The 16,328-nt window shown below is 45.1% G+C and overlaps 1 protein-coding gene across 1 annotated transcript; it reads right to left on the bottom strand.

Annotated features, from left to right (window-relative positions):
- Positions 1-4,432: 4,432 nt before the first annotated feature.
- Positions 4,433-15,642, bottom strand: LOC128335591 (putative P2Y purinoceptor 10). Its single transcript, XM_053274134.1, has 2 exons — positions 15,590-15,642; positions 4,433-5,572 (listed from the first exon to the last, which is right to left on the bottom strand). Exon 2 carries the CDS (start codon positions 5,528-5,530, stop codon positions 4,433-4,435), a length of 1,098 nt encoding a protein of 365 aa, XP_053130109.1. The 5' UTR covers positions 5,531-5,572; positions 15,590-15,642.
- Between the last annotated feature and the right edge of the window lie 686 nt (positions 15,643-16,328).

The following is a 16,328-nucleotide window of genomic DNA, read 5'->3' as shown; positions in this document are numbered from 1 at the left end:
AAACTTTATTATTCTGGCGGGGAAAGGCATTGGCATAACATTTGTCAATTATTTTATGTAACTAGTGGTTCCCAGATATAGGAGGGCTTTTAGGTTGGTGAATTGTAGCACACCTCCATCAGCAGGGATGGAAGGAGATTTTGAAAGTCCCCCTTTCAGAGTGTATATGCCCTTGCAATGTGGGTATTGTTGAGACAATGGGGCATGTTCTCCTGTATTGCAGATTTTATGGTGACATTGGTAACATCAACATGTTACCCCCCTTTTTAGCTAAACTGTCAGGATGTTCTGATCACTTCTATATCTCCTTTTGCTCTCTCATCAGAACTCTAATATTACATATAAAGTCACCAAATGTTGTATGGCAGTGTGTAAAATTCAGCAAATGATTCTTATCAGAAGTTTAGCATTTGTCTTAATGTACAGTATACTCTACTGAAGTATGTATTATGTCTTTCTGGTTACTGGTCATTGACCGTAATAAAGATTTTGATTTGAATTTAGGAGTCAGACACAGTGTTGATCACTTTATTTAAATCTTGAATTCTATTCTTTTTTTAAAAAAAAATCCAAAGTAACAATAACAGTAACAATAATAAACTTTATTTGCTAGCCGCCCCATAACAAATTGTTCTCTGTGAGAAAAGAAAATACAAAATACAATAGAAAGCTGCTTAAAAATTCATTTTAAAATTAATTAAAAATCAAATCAAATCAAATCTGAAACCTAAATTTAAAAGGCCTGGGTGAACAAAAGGTTTTTACTTGGCACCTAAAATAACAAAGTGATGAAGCCAGGCGAACCTCACTGAGGAGGCTATTCCGTACACCACCAAAAAGGCCCTCTCCCTCTCCTCACCTCATTTGGCAGGGGCACCTGGAAGAAGATCTTAAGGTCCAGGTTGGGACATATGGGGAGACAGCTCAAGTCATCATAAAAACAATGAAATCAAGTTCAAGCTGAAGATAAAAATCACCAAAGACTCCATCAAAAACCTTGGAGAATAAACAGTCCTCTCAATCAAAAATAGCAAATATTGGTGCCTTGCACACCTATCTGGGCAGAGTCGTCTCTAGACGGGGCCCACCACAGTGCAGGTCCTTCCCTGGATAGTACTTGTCTAACATAAATGGCAGGAGCATCAAAAGGGGCCTCCAAAGAAGACCTTAACTATCTGGCAGGTTCATGGGGAGCTTAAATAATCTTTGCCACAAGCAACTGAGGGGGTTAAAGTGACCAGTACCAGGATCCGTCCAAGGTCTTGTGGTGCCTAAGGCCAGATGCCAAATGCTGCCTTGCCCCAAGACCCTGGCAGGGCTGGATCCCTTTCAAAATAGATCTTTGCAAGCTTTGGAAATAGTGCAGGGTGGGGGGACGGTTCCCAGCAGATGCCTCTTCTCTCCATAGGCAGGCCCAGAAATTTTGGCCATTGGGACCATCTCAGGGGACAACTGCTCAGAGTGATTTGTGCTAATGTCCCTAGAGATGGAAAACAGATGATCTCATTGTTGCAATTACAGCTTTCTCTGTGTTATCACCCCTTCTTTATCCCAACCCCCAATACTTAGGGTAAAATTGCAATCATTTTTGCACAGATGAAAGAGTTAGGGTCAGGGTTATGTCGTGATGGAGCTGCTAGGGATGTGCATGGAACCAGAGACTACCAGTTAGAAGGCGGTGGCGGGGGGGGTAACTTTAAGGACTGGAAAGTATGCTCTCCTCCCCCCCACATTTCCCACGCCAGTGCTGTCATTAAAATCGGTCCCACGGGGCAACAGCGTAGCACCTTGCCACCCCAGTACATAGCTGACCGGAAGTGTCCGCTGCATGTATGCATGCCGCAATCGCTCTCATGCATGTTGTGATGTGTGTTCCAGCCACTTCTGTTCCGCGACAAACTGGGACAGCAAGTAGGTACACTGCAGCAAGGAGGTACACCCATGGGGACAATTTTAATTACAGCACCAATGGGGGAAACGTGGTGGTGGGGGAGAGAGAACACCCTCCCCAGTCCTTAAAGTTACTGAGTGCGAAGTTACCGAGTACCAAAGCGGAAGTTACTGAGTGCAAAGTTACCGATTACTTAAAGTTACCGAGTCCTTAAAGTTAACAAGTTATACCACCTCCCCAGTCTGTAAAGTTATCCCACCCCCACCTTTGAACTGGCAGTCGTTGGTTCAATACACATACCTAGCGACTACATCACTACCTAACCTCCCACCTTCAAACCAGCCGAACCGCCGGACTTTCGAACCAGTTCAGAGGTCCTTAAAGGGCCTCCGAATCAGTTCCGTGCACATCCCTAGTAGCTGCAAATTCAGAGTGTAGAAGGTGCTCTCCATGGCCATGCTCACCCCAACAGCCAGAGAAGCCAAGAAATCCTGGCACTCCGCCCTCCCTCCACTACACCCCTGGGGTTAGGGTAACAATGAACACCTTGTTGTCCTCTCTCCATGGAGTCATCTTTGGAGGACATTCCTGCCCATCTTCATTTCCATTCCTCAGACGACATCAATAACATTTTGTAGTCATCTCAGTTTTATAACACTTTTTAAAGCTTTTAAAACACGATTGCAAACTTGGCCACTGCAGGCCTGATGGTCAGGAGGACAAGAAAAGCACGAGAACACAACGAGAGCTGAAAATATTGCAATGCTATCTGCTCTTTCCTATCTCTAGGGGTGTAGATATCAAAATTTACCATGAATATCTCCCCCCGCTCTGCCAATGGTTGCGGCTTGCTGGCTCACAGACTAGTTGCTGCTCGCAAGTTTTTCAAGGAGTGTGAGGAGAGGTACTCCTTGCAAGGGTCAGAGTGGTCCCAAAGAGTTGTTCTGGTGACATCGGTGGGCAGCATCCTTGTCACCCTGCTGGAGTCCCAATAGTCTACCACCTGAGGCAACCTCCTCACTGCGCCTCATGAAAGGATTGCCTGTGACCATACATCTCTGTTAGAGGTTAGGACCTATTATGGGCAAGGATCAAGCAGAAGTGGGGTATATCATATCCCTTCAAGCACCCTGTTCACTTCCTCAAGCTAAAATCCCCGACATTTTCCCAAGCAAATTTGGTGCAAATATTACCCCACAGGTAATATCCAGATGCAATTGACTTTATCAGCAAAGATACCTGCAAATAAGCCAGAGCAGACCATAAAGACTATTTTTGACCCAAGTTCCAGCCTGACCTGGAAACATTTTTAGTCCTTCTGGAGTCTGTAAAGTAGACCTGTGCACAAATGAGAATGTTGGGAGCAAGTCCGAACCACTCTGATCTGACTCTGCAAATGTTGGTTCGGATTCCTTTGGAGCCTTCTGAATGTCGAAGTTGGAGTCAGGGTTGGGATTGGACAAAGCTAAAAAGAAAAATTTAAGTAGCCACAGATACTCACTATGAACCCAGAAGAAAAATAACATAACACCAGAGTTGCAGAGGAAATGATGTAACAGCAGAGAATTGCAGGAGAAACCTGGAAATCGGCCGTTCATTTTGGCCGTTCAATGGCCAAAAAAAAAGTAAAAATCTGTTTTAAAAGGAGTGGATTCACACAGGCAGGCAGGCAGGTGGGCAGGAGATGTTTTTTCCCCTCCCTCTGACACAATCACTTTTTTAAAAAGTAGACTCACCACTGCTTTGAGCTCTGGAAAGCTTTTTTTTTCAGAAGAGGATCAGAAAAGTCCGATCTGAACTTGGCTGAGCAAGTTCAGGTTTGGACTTTCTCTGAACCCCTCCAATTTGGTAAAATCAGACTATGTCCAATTTTACCAATCTGACTTTGTACCGTCTTAGTGAAAATAATGCAATGGCTGGCCTGTGTGGGTGGAGTCACTAGCAACACTTCACTGTCCCAGAAAGAATGGCTCAGCACAGAGATCTGTGAGTTCTCACTTCGAGCCTTGACAATTCCTGATAATAATTTAGAATATGTCCCTTTTCATTTAGAAAAGAGGTGGGTAAGGGCAGGGGCATGACAGAGGTGTAAAAATCATGCATGGTGTGGATCAAGTGGATAAAAAGAAGAGAGCTTCTGTTGAAGCAAAATGCTGGGAGATTCAGGACAGACACAAGGAAGTTCTTCTTTACTCAATGTGGAAATTTACACTATGTGAATTTGCTGCTGCCAGGTGTGCTGAGGGCCACCAATCTAGATGGTTGTAAAAACGGATTAGGCAAATTCATGGAGGAGGGGCTATCAATGGCTACTCGCCTGCATTTCCACCAGGACCACTGGTGGCAAGCCCCTGAACTCCAGGTGTTAGGGAACACCAACCAGAGGGGGAAATTGCCTACTTTTCCACACTTGTGGGCTTCCCAGGTGAAGCTGGTTGGCTGGACAAGATAGCCTTTAGCTTGATCCAGCAGGGATGTTCTTATGTGCTTATGTTCATGTTTGAACCTTCATTTAGCTAAGAAGACAGAGGACGCTTCATGTCAACGTTCCTTCGAATCTGTTCCAGTTCCTCCAGTTCCTTCGAAACGGTGTGGATGAAGAGTCCATAAATACCCCAACAGAACGCTTTTATTTTGTTGACCACCTTCGCCCATCTCCCCTGCCGAAATCACGCCAGTACTGCTGTCATGGCTGGCGAGACGGTGCCAGATGGCAGCCCCGGTTTGCTGGAATATCCTTTCTTTGAATTCCGATGTCATGAAGTAGTAGAGAATCGGGTCCAGACAACAATTCAGGCTGGCAAGGCACAAGGAAATGGAATGGAAGTGCAAAGTGCTCTGGTAAATGGCACAGTTTGTGATGGCGTTCTGCTTCACCATCATAAATATGGGGAAGTTGACATGATAAGGCGTGAAGCAGATGAAGAACACAGCGGCGCACACCAAGATCATCTGCCAAGCTTTCTGCTTCTCGTTGGCGTGTTGGACAGCAGCGTCAGACGTCTGAAGAGATTGCCTCATTTTCCAAGTGCAGAAAATGATCACCGTGAGGGGAACCACAAACCCGGAGAGTTCAGCTACCACCACCAACGCGATTGAAGCTCCCATAGTCAACTGCTGAACTCCGAGGTCTGCAAAGCAGGTATTGTTGGTACTGTTGGATGAATCGGGGCTCCTCAGGATAGGGAGGGGTAAGCAAGCCGCTCCAACCACGATCCATATGGCCACACTCAAGGCCGCATCGTACCTGCGCTTCCAGTCCTTAGCTTTGAAAGGATAACGGAGGAAGAGGTACCTTTGGATGCTGATGCAGGTGAGAAAGCAGATGCTGGCATACATGTTCAGGTACTTCAGGTAGAAACAGAACTGGCAGAGGAAGCTCCCAAAAGGCCAGTGGTGGTTGATGTAGTAATACATTCGTAAGGGCAACGACAACACGTGGGCAAAGTCAGCCGCAGCCAAGTTGATCATGAAGATGACAGCTTTGTGTTTCTTAATGACGAAACGGCACAAAACCAAGAGGGCAACGCCATTGGCCAAGAGGCCAGGAATGAAGAGGAGGATGTAGGTGGCTGCGTATAGGGTGGCCTGGAAATCTCCAGTTGCATCAGTACAAGTTTGTGAGAAATTATTCTTCATCTTGAGCTGACCTGTGGGCTCCCTGAAGGCAGTTCAGGCTGGCTGGAGGATGGAAGGAAGGAAGGAGGGAGGGAGGGAGAGAGGGAGGATGGGGAAGGAGGGAGGGAGAGGCGAAGCAAGAGAGAAGGGAGGGAGGGAGAGAGATAAAGGGAGGGAAGGAGAGAGGGAGGGAGGGATCAGGGAAGGGGAGAGAGAGAAGAAGGGGGAGGAAGGAGGGGGAAGGAAGGAGAGGGACAGCAAAAGGAGAGAGAGAAGGGAGGGAGGGAGAGACAGAGAGCGGAAGGAAGGAAGGAAGGTGGGAGGGAGGGAGAGGGAGGGAGAATAATTATTATATTTTATATCATTATCATCTTCATCATCATTGTCATTGTTGTTGTTATGCTGCAACATGTACAACCCTCTGGTGGAAGGAGCTCTCCTCTATAGCTCTCTCCTCCCTCCCAAAGCCCTTTCTAGTTATAGAAATCTTTCCGGAACAGATTTCTTCCACTGGAAAGGGCTTTGCCCGGGAAGGAGAGACATGAAAACCATTCCCTGCCCCACCTCCATCTCCAGACCACTGCACAAAGCACCTTTCAGTGCAGGTATGCTGAAGGTGACGGAGGGCTGTGCATGATGATTCCAGCAGTTCACACGATCAACATTTGGGGAGGAGAAGCCTCCTATCCTAATCGGGGTGCTGGAAGTGCTCCCAGTTTTTGATTGTGTGTTTGATAAAAACAAGGTTGGGAGCTTGATCATCAGTACAGCCACAGCTGTGTAGGAGGGTTTTCTGTCATACCTCGTTCCCGAACCTGGGTAAGGCATGCTCGTCCTACCCAGCTGGGGCCTGACTGATGATCAAGCTTCCCTCTTCCAACCTTGTTTTTATCAAACACACAGTCAAAAATCAGAGCATACCCAGCTCCCAAATTAAGGTAGGCAGCTTCTCCTCCCTACCAGTGTTCCCTCTAAATTTTTTCACCTGTGTGCAGAATGCGTGTTGTTCTGGTCAGCAGCATCAAAGCAGCATGTGCACATGTGAATTCAGAGTGGGACCATCCTGATTCAACCTGAACAGGATCTAAACTTAACTGAGCTGACATAAAAAATGTGTTAGTGTCCATACGTGCATGCCTTAGAGCAGGCCTGTTCAACTTTGTCCCTTCAGCTATTTTTGGACTACAACTCCCATAATCCCCGGCCACAGTGGTCAATAGCCAGGGGTTATGGGAGTTGCAGGCCAACATCTCTAGGAGGGCCAAAGTCGAGCAGCCCTGACTTAGAGGGAACACTGCTACCTCTGAAAACAACAAATATTTATATACTGCTTTTCAACAAATATACCTCCCTTGAGCCCGGAACTCTGAGAAGGCCCACCTGAGATGACCTCACAGGGCGGGTCAAAGTTGGACGGGAGAGGCGGTCCTGAAGGTCCACAGGCACTAGAAGGTCCACAGCAAAGGTGAAACATGATCATATTTTCTGCTGCCCATAAGCAGAATTTAATTGTGCAAATTGTGCGGCATTCTGAGCCAGGGGAAGCTTCCGAGTCATCTTCAAATAAGACGTTCCAAAAGGCTCACAATCTTAAAAAGAAACACAAGGTAGACCCCAGCAACAACCATAGGAGGGATGCTGTGCTGGGGTGGGATGTCAACCCCTTAACGTCACTCGTGTGTGAACTGCTCTCAGATTTATTACCACAATCACAGTACACGTCTTTCTCACTCAAAGGAAACTTATTTGGGCCCTCTTCGGCATGTTATTAGGAGAGGGGAGCAGAAAATGAAACTTAATTCCCATTTTCTTGAGTGGTTGGGAATTCCTTGCAAGCTCAGTTTCCTTTAGAGGAAAAATTCAGATAAGCAGTGTTTTCAAAAGAGACAAAAACTAGTGGGTGATCAGAGCAGCAAGAGGAACTGAAGTCTAAGTATTTTTAGCAAGGATGCAAAGATCCTGCCAATGTTAAGGGTGGGGTCTCACGAGCTATAGACATTTTCATGTGTCTGCTTAGAATTTTCTGTTCCTCCCTGATGATTCAGAGATTCTGTCATTCGTTCCAGTGCTAAAGACGTGAAATACCGGAGGTCTTAGGAGTCTTGAACGTGACATCAGTGGGGTGTGATTGTGTGATACCTTGTACAGAAGTGTCAGGCAGAAATGCAACAGGTGCTCCTGTCACAAGTGATTGGGGAAGCTGCACTTGTTGACTTTCTGTCTGGCTGCAGCCTTCTCCAGCCCAATGTCAAGCTGAAAGACCAAGGCAAAGCGTGGTGCATGGAGTCTAACTTTTCAAGCTAGCACAATAGAGGCCATACAGCGTTTTTATGGTTTTAGATAGCACAGAAGCCAAATTACCACCTCACATACAGTTCCCACACTTTGGGAAGCACAAGGGGAAATGATAAATACCTTAAATCCCAACTTAAAATGGAATTTTTTAAAAAAAATATTGACTTTTACTTGTCTTTTTAAAATAAAAAAGCAATATTGCTGGAATTTGTGCCCCTTTGCATGTTTCTCATTATTCAAATTGGGCGAATGCAGGTCCTAAGGAAAAGTACCAAACAAACAAGCAAACCCACCACCAAGTTATGAAGGGTGGGAGAGGGGGGGATCCAAAATGGGAGAGAGTATAAACAGCCTATAGGTAGGAAATCTGATGGGAGGATTCTTGGGGGAAGATCTGAGCTTCTGTCTCTAGACTGCTTCCTTGAGAAAGCCTTCCTTAGGCAAAGTGAATTGAAATGGACTAGGGCAGGGATTCTCAAACATTGGGCCTCAGATGATGCGGGACTACAACTCCCAACGTCCCTAGGCACAATGGGGATGATGGGAGTTGTAGCCCAACAAAATCTGGGGACCCAAGTTTGAGCGTTTCTTCTCAGGAGAGCTTTCTCATCACATTCAAAGGAAGGGTATATACAGGCTGCAGCTGGGAAGTGTGAGGGTGAAAGGAAGGAGACCACACTGGGTGGACCCTCTGGGAAAGTGATGTTGCCATTTTGTTTTCTTAGAGAAAAGAATCCAGCTCAGAAATTACAGTTTCGACTTCTGCCATGCTGGATGTGTGTCCTTCTTGTTACAAGGATGAGGACTCCAAGAACAATCATTAGAGAAATACTTAAGTGTTTTTTTAAAAAGAAGGCTGTACCCATCTGCTGATTCAAATTTGTGAATATAGTTAAAGAATAAAATATAGAAAATATGTTAGGCTCATTAACATGACCCTGAACAAGGCCAGAGGAGGGCCCAGCCATAGTAGGAGAGCTGTACTTGCTCCTGATCCATGGTTGTATGAATTAAAAATTCAACGCAGGAGGAGGGGAGAGTGATCATGTGGGAGGCAGGAATTGGATCCGATGGGCATTCCCTACCCACATTCTGTCCCCAGTAGAGATGTGCACCCAGCTGGGGCCTGGCTGATGATCAAGCTCCCCTCCTCTGACCTTGTTTTAATGAATTTTACAGAATGAATTATTTTATTCATTTAGAATTTGAATCAAATTCCAAAAATTCTTTTCAAATTCTAATCAAATTCTAATCTGATCTGAAAATCTGATTTTAATTCAAATCAAATTTGAATAGATTTGACCCTGTGTTCACACCTTTAAAAAACCAATCAGGGGCCCTGAATGGTTTAAAAAAGGTGCCAAATGGCTCTTGAATCGCATTTGAATCAAATTTAGGAAATTCAATTTGAATTTGAATCGAATTGCCCTTTTAAGGGGTGATTCAATTTGAATTTGAATCACCCAGTTTCTAGATGAATCTATTGAAATCCAAATTGATTTGAGTATCCCTTGTCCCCAGATGGTTCTGGCAGATGGTAGGATGTATAATTGGATGAATGTAAATGCCCATCTCCACATTGTTTAAAAGAGGTGATGCATGTTATTCAAATGTAGATGCTCTGAAGCAGTGGTTCCCAACCTGTGGTACTCCAGGTGTTACTGAACTACAACTCCCAGCATCCCCAGCTACAGTTTATTGTGGCTGTGAATGACAGGGGTTGTTGTTCAGCAACATTGGGAGTTGTAGCTTTCTATGCTCCTATGAGCAGGATGAACTATTTTAGCCATTTTTGGAAGGGCGGTATAGAAATAAAATAAAATAAAATAAAATAAAATAAAATAAAATAAAATAAACAAAACTATACCGGGGCAGTTTAAGTTAGCCCCATTGCCTTTAGAGAGGACATCATAACATACAAGGACTGTAATCCATTGTATCTTTGTGGTAAATTGTATCTTTGTGGTAGAGCTTTTTGTATCTCTGAGAAATGTCTAAATCAGCATTCTTTCAATTCACTTTTGGCCCTTAATAGCCTGTTGTTACTATTTTTGTCGCTTTCATACATACTCACTTCCGTCTTCCAGAATCACAAGCTCTCTTATAATATATGAGGAACACGTGCGGTTTCTGTTGTGCAGTCTGCCCTCCTATATATCTTGAAAAATGTGATGCTATCTGCCAATAGAAAGAGGGGGAGCTTGAGATGGGTTTGTGAGGTAGTCATTTTTTGGAGTGGAGAAGTAGCTGGGGTTAGCTAAAAACAGTTTGCAGAAGAAATGACTCAGGCATTTGTGGTGAAGGGGCACACCCTGGCCAGTGGCCCAAAGTTGGCACTGAAAAACTTGCATCAAGTGAAGGGAAGCATTCTGGAACAGGGGTTCCCAAAAGGGAGTGTTAGCACCCCTAGGGGTACTTGAAGGGCTCCCAGAGGATACTCAGAGCCCCTCTGCCTGTTCATGCAGCAGCTGCACTGTTTGTTCACCATCTGAGGATTAGGGATGTGCATGGAACTGGCTGGCTCAGTTTTGTTTGAGGTAAGACCGGCCTTGAAACTAACCGGGCCAGTTCGGTCCGGTACCCCTCGACACCCCCCCCCAGTTCAGTGGCAGGGGGGAGGTGTTTCGCAATCTTGATTTTGTTTTTTAAAATTAAACTTTTTAAAAGTTTTACTGTCCCGGGCTACGCAGAGGCCAGGTGTGCAGGTGCATGGCCTCCATAATGGCTGCTGGGCCACCATGTGAAGGCCCAAAACCACCGAAGAGTGGCCGAACTGGCCAAGGGGGTCATTTAGAAGGCTGGCAGGGGGAGGGAGAAACTCTGTGGAACGCCCCACCCCCTGCCTCCAGGAACTCTCCTGAGGGGAGTAAAAGGTTTTAAAAAGTTGTTATTTTTTTAAACAAAATCAAGATTGTGAATCCCCCAAACATTTGGGAGTGTTCAGTTTGTGGTCAGACCACACAGGGGGTGGTTCGATTCGACCCCAAATGGTCAAACCGAATCAGTTCAACGTTGAACATGTTTGAAGTCATGTTTGCACACCCCTAAGGAGGATCTCAGCCTTCCATCTCTGTTGCATCCACAGCTGATCTATGCAGTCAGATTTCCAGATCAGATTTGAATTTGATTCTAATTCGAAGTGAATTTTTAGAATTCAATTCAAATTTGAAATGAATTAAAAAAATTCATTTCAGGCACATCTCTACTGGTGACAAAATGTGGGTAGGGAGTGCCCAGCCAATCCAGTTCCTGCCTCCCACGTGATCACTCTACCTTGATTTTTTAATCCACACACCCATGGATTGGGAGCATGTATGGCTCTCCTACATTGGCTGGGCACTCCTCTGACCCTGTTCAGGGTCATGTCAAAAAGCCTACAGAAGGGGAGGGAGGGAGGTGAAGACCCTCCTGCTCTGCTCCTGATTGGCTGGCTACATGTTGGAACTCAGTGAATCCCTCCCCTCAGTCTGAATGACAGGCTCCAGAAAATTAGCACTGGTACTCCCGCTGACACTAATGAGAGAAGTAAACTTGTTGCATTAACTTTAATTAGACCACTTATGAGTGACTTAATTGGATGTGGGTGAGTGACTGGAGTAGCCTGTTTCACAACTGTAACATTGGAGTGTGTGTGTGTGTGTGTGTGTGTGTGTGTGCACGCGCGTGCGCATGTGCATGTGCGTGTGTATGAACACACACACACAATCTCTGAGGGGTAAAGCTAAAGATTTGGGTACATTTGTTTAAAAAAGGTTGGGAACCCCTTCTCTAGATTTATTCACATAAGAACAGCCCTGCTGGATCAGGCTCAAGGCCCATCTAGTCCAGCATCTTGTTTCCCACAGCAGCACATCAGATGCCTCTGCAAAGCCCACAGGCATGAGCTGAGGGCATGCCTCTCTCTTGCTGTTGCTCCCCTGCAACTGGTATTGAGAGGCATCTTGCCTCTGAGTTTGGAGGTGGCCTGTAGTCATCAAGACTAGTAGCCACTGATAGACCTGTTCTCCATGAATTTGTCTAAGCCCCTCTTAAAACCATCCAGGCTGATGGCCATCACCACATCATGTGGCAGAGAATTCCATAGGTTAATCATGCGCTGTGTGGGAAAGCACATGTTCCGTCCACATGAAAATGCACATGTTCTGATGTTCCCCTTAGGAACAAGAGTTCATAAGGAAAAATGCACAACCATCGATTTCAAAGGAAACCTCACCACATCCAGGATGAACCAATGTGCAAAGTAGGAAGTTCTATGTGAGTTCATTTGAATGTCTTATATCAGGAGCGGTCCAAGACCTTCTGGCACCTGAGGTGAGACACCAAATGACCCAGGGCCCTGGGGCAGCGGGGGGCTCTCAAAAGGGCACTTTACAACTAAACATTGCAAAACTGAACTTTGAAAGTGGTCCAGATGGGAGGCAACTTTGCCAGCAGCCTCCTCTTCTCTTCATGAGCTTCTTGCAGGCTTTGCAGGGAGTGTGAGGAAAAGTCCCTGTTGCAAAGCTTGTAAGGGTCAAATGGGCTCTAAAAGCTGCTTCAATGGCTTCAGTGCCCCAATATTCTGCCCCTTGAGGTGACCATCTCACCTTGCCTCATGAAAGGGCCGCCTTCACAGGCCTTCCTCCTTAGAGCACAGGTGTGCACAGATCTCTCCCCTTCTTTCCTACAAGAGGGTTGTAAGGGGAACTGAGATGATGGTGATGATGATGATGATGATGATGATGATGATGATGATTTTAATTAACTGTTATTGGTATTGTTGTTCACTGCCTAGAGTCTTTGGAGGAGGCAGTATATAAGAAAATTTTAATTAATTAATAAACTGAGAGAATTTGCCGTATTCAGTGGGCTTCATGAGTGAGCACAGAGTTGCATGAAGGTTTCCCCAATCTGAAGTCAATGCTGCATTACACTATCTATAATTCTCTAAGGTGTGCCCTTGGCTAATCCTGTGTGTGGCAGCTCTCGCGAGAGTTCGCGAGCAGCTGCCGGGAGAGGAAGAGGATTGCCGGAAAGCGGCAGCTGGCCGGCTGAAAGAAAGCAGTGGCAGCAGAACTGGCTGAAGGGATGTATGTGGTGGGGGGGGATGAATTGGCTGAAGGGATGGGGGGGGCAGCTTCCTATGTGCCTTATCTATCTACCTACCTACCTACCTACCTACCTACCTACCTACCAATTTGTATGCTGCCTCAAACTTCCATCTCTGGGCAGCTATGGTATGTTTTTTACTCTTATTGTATATTATTGACTATTGCTGTAAACCTCCTAGAGCCTTTGGAGTCAGGCAGCATATAAAACAAACAAATAAAGAGTAAAATGTTTAATTGCTATATTTTTAAAATGGATATTTTATTGCAGCTATGATTTGATGGACTCGAGCACTTTTATTTTTTCTATGCTTTTTAAAATTTTTACCCATGTTTTGCTTTTCTATGGTGTAATGATGAAAGCAAATAAAACCTATCTACTGAGACACTGACTCCATGCAAATATTCATGTGACCTTGCATACATCCTGGATGAGACTCAGAGGGGATCTGAGGGGAACCATTTAGTAAAGTCCCCTCTTCTGCATTTTTCATGGGGCATTTTGGGCTGCCAACTCAACCCAGTCTCCGCTCCACCCCTAGGCAGCAATTTAACAGTGGGCTACATTGCAGGCTTGGTGTTAGCCACCTACTCTCAGCCATAGCCCCCCAAGAAAATGCAACATGAGAATAATTGACCTGTATTGGTGTTAGCCTTTATAGGGCTTTAAAAAAAAAAAAAGTTAAAACATTTCTCAGACAAAATGAATAAGATCCGAATTAGAAGAGGAACTCTTCTTTTTGCTGCTATCTTTTGGGGGAAGACACATGAAAGTGGACCTTGATCTGAGGAGAAGAGCTGGTCTTGTGGCTGTGAGCATGAATTGTCCCCTTTGCTAAGCAGGGTCCACTTTGATTTGCATTTGGATGGGGGACTAAATGTGAGTGCTGTAAGAAAGGAGTGCATCATTCATCACCAGGAACTCACAGTCACTAGCTGTATATAGTAACATAGGAAGCTGCCTCCTACTGAGTCAGATTATTGGTCCATCTAGCTCTGTATTGTCTACACTGACTGGCAGCAGCTCTCCAAGACTTGAGGCAGGAGTCTCTCCCAGCCCTACCTGGAATTACTAGGGAGTGAGCCTGGGGTCTCCTGTGGGTAAGCAAGCAGATACTCTTCCAGTGAGCTCTGGCCCCATCCCCTCTTACAATATAGTCACCCATCCAAATGCAAACCAAGGCAGGAACCTGTTTAGCAAAGGGGGCAATTCATGCTTGCTACTACAAGACCGGCTTAATCTAAAGCAGCTTTTAGTAGTGAGGAACTGAAGAATGGTATTTGTGGGAGTGTGGATCCAGGCCTCAAACAGACTCAGAATACAAGTATGTTTTTCGTTTCTAACCCCACTTTGGTCCAAACTTAAAGCAACTAAAGAACCAGCCAAACTTAATGTTGATCCAAATGTGACGGCACTAACCAATGGAAAGGAATTGGGAGTGTGCCATTTTTGTTCATTTGAAAAGCAGGGCCTGCTCTCGTTTTCATTTCTGTGGGTTTGTGGTTAAAACTTTTCCTCTTCACAGACATGCAAGCTCTGAAGGAGGGTTGTGCACGAACCAGTTTGACGCTTTTATGGAGTGCCGAACCGGTTCGAAAGTCCAGTGTTCGAGCTGGTTCGAGCGTCATGACTGAGACTGCAAGGAGGTACACTGCAGCCCCGCACCAGCAGTTTTGGGGAGAGCGCCAGTGGGGGGAAAGTGGTGGAACCCTCCCTGCCCCTTAAAGGAACCCCCCTGCCTCCCAGGAGTGCATGCACATCCCGACTCTGAAGCTCTTCTGCTGCCATTCTTTTAACCATGTGTGAATAGATGACTTCTAATAATCTTCAGACTCCAGCCACCCCCAAAATGAAGGAAATTCGTAACTAAATATGGGAGTAACCCTAATTCCAAGATGTTAGGCAGATATTGGGAGGAAATAAACTATAGTTATAGTGGTCCAGAATTGCCTCGAGATACAGTTTTCTCCAAAGTGCATTTAAGATGATCAAAATCTCTCTTTCTCTCTCTCTCTCTCTCTCTCTCTCTCCTTCCATCTTTTTCTTGGCAATTATTATTCAATTTCTAAGTAATGCCACTCGCAGAAAACGCCCAATCTAGTTTGAATTATTATACTAGAATTATAAGTAAACATTTTGGCAAAAGACCGTTTTTTCCCCTGCTTCTGCATAATAAATAAATAAATAGCATTTTAAAGCAGTAATAGCTTTCTTGCCTCCTGTTCACTAAGCAATGGATGATACCTTTTCCTGAAAAGTGTAGCTCTTATTCTGTGAAAAAGAGACACACACACCCTCCAAATATATATATCACAAGCTCTTTAAAAGCTTTTTTATATGTTAGGAAAATCTTACATATGTGGGTTACATGGCGGAAAATGATTGTCAACACTGCAGCAGTCTTGAGGGAAAGAAACTGCTACTCTGCTGGATAGATGTTTATTTGAGAGAAAATGTTTTGCCTTTAAAATAAAAACATGCAGTCTTGTAGGCATTATAGCTTACTGCTGACCCACAACTTGTGTTGACCTCAGTAAAACTTTACTTCCTGGTAGGGGTGTACAGACTTTTGCATTTGACATTTGAGGTGTGAAAGTAAGGCATGAAAGTTCAGAGGGATTTGCTCCAATTTAGGACTGCAAGCTTAGTTTTGCAAAAGGAAACATAAGAAACGAAACATACGGAACGAAATCTTACCTCACTGCAGTTTCCATTCTTTGAAACGGTGGCAACCACAGAAAGAAATGAAAGCCATCCTCAGCAACAGAAAAGTCTTTTGATTTTCAACATGTGACAATTCCTCTGTTAGAGTTTTCTCCACATCTTAGGTCTCTTTACCGTAAATGAGTTTTCAACCCATCTCAAGGAAGTCCTCAGAAATGCTTGCACTGTCCAAAGGTTGGAGCGATGACTGTACAGAAGGAAATCACGTATCTTATTTCTCTTCCCCACTTAAAATGTACTTTCTGCAGCATTTGGAGTAAAAAAAAATCAACAGATGACATCAAGCTGATACGTTCACCCTTGGAGAAGCAGCGTTGATAATTGACTTTCTGTATTTCTGAAGCATCTGTGCTTCATTTCCTATTTTGCTTTCTATTTTTATCATCCCATGAGAGCTTTTTGGCATGGTGGTGTCGCTTAGTCAGGCCACGATGGCCAGGAAATCTCCACTTGGTCCACTCGCCTACTGGGCAGTCTAGAACTAGGAGTATGCAGAACCAGTTCAAATTGGCCCGAGTCGATCCGATTCAGGTGGGAATCCTTGCTGGATTCCCCTTTACAAGAAAAGGGGATTCCTAACTCTAAAGGGGTTGAAAGGACAGGTGGCGGGTGGGTGGGCAAGAGGGCACCTTACTAGGGACACAGTGGCAGTGGTGGAGTCAGCTCCTCAGCAGTGAGGGCTCCTCTAAGGCCCACCAGTGCTCCCCCTCAG

This window comes from Hemicordylus capensis, chromosome 11, assembly GCF_027244095.1.
Source record: "Hemicordylus capensis ecotype Gifberg chromosome 11, rHemCap1.1.pri, whole genome shotgun sequence".
Taxonomy (NCBI): domain Eukaryota; kingdom Metazoa; phylum Chordata; class Lepidosauria; order Squamata; family Cordylidae; genus Hemicordylus; species Hemicordylus capensis.
This window is presented reverse-complemented; position numbering and strand designations above follow the sequence as displayed.

Excerpts from the sequence above, each read along its gene's own strand:
- LOC128335591 (XM_053274134.1), bottom strand. The coding sequence starts at position 5,530 with ATGAAGAATAATTTCTCACAAACTTGTACTGATGCAACTGGAGATTTC.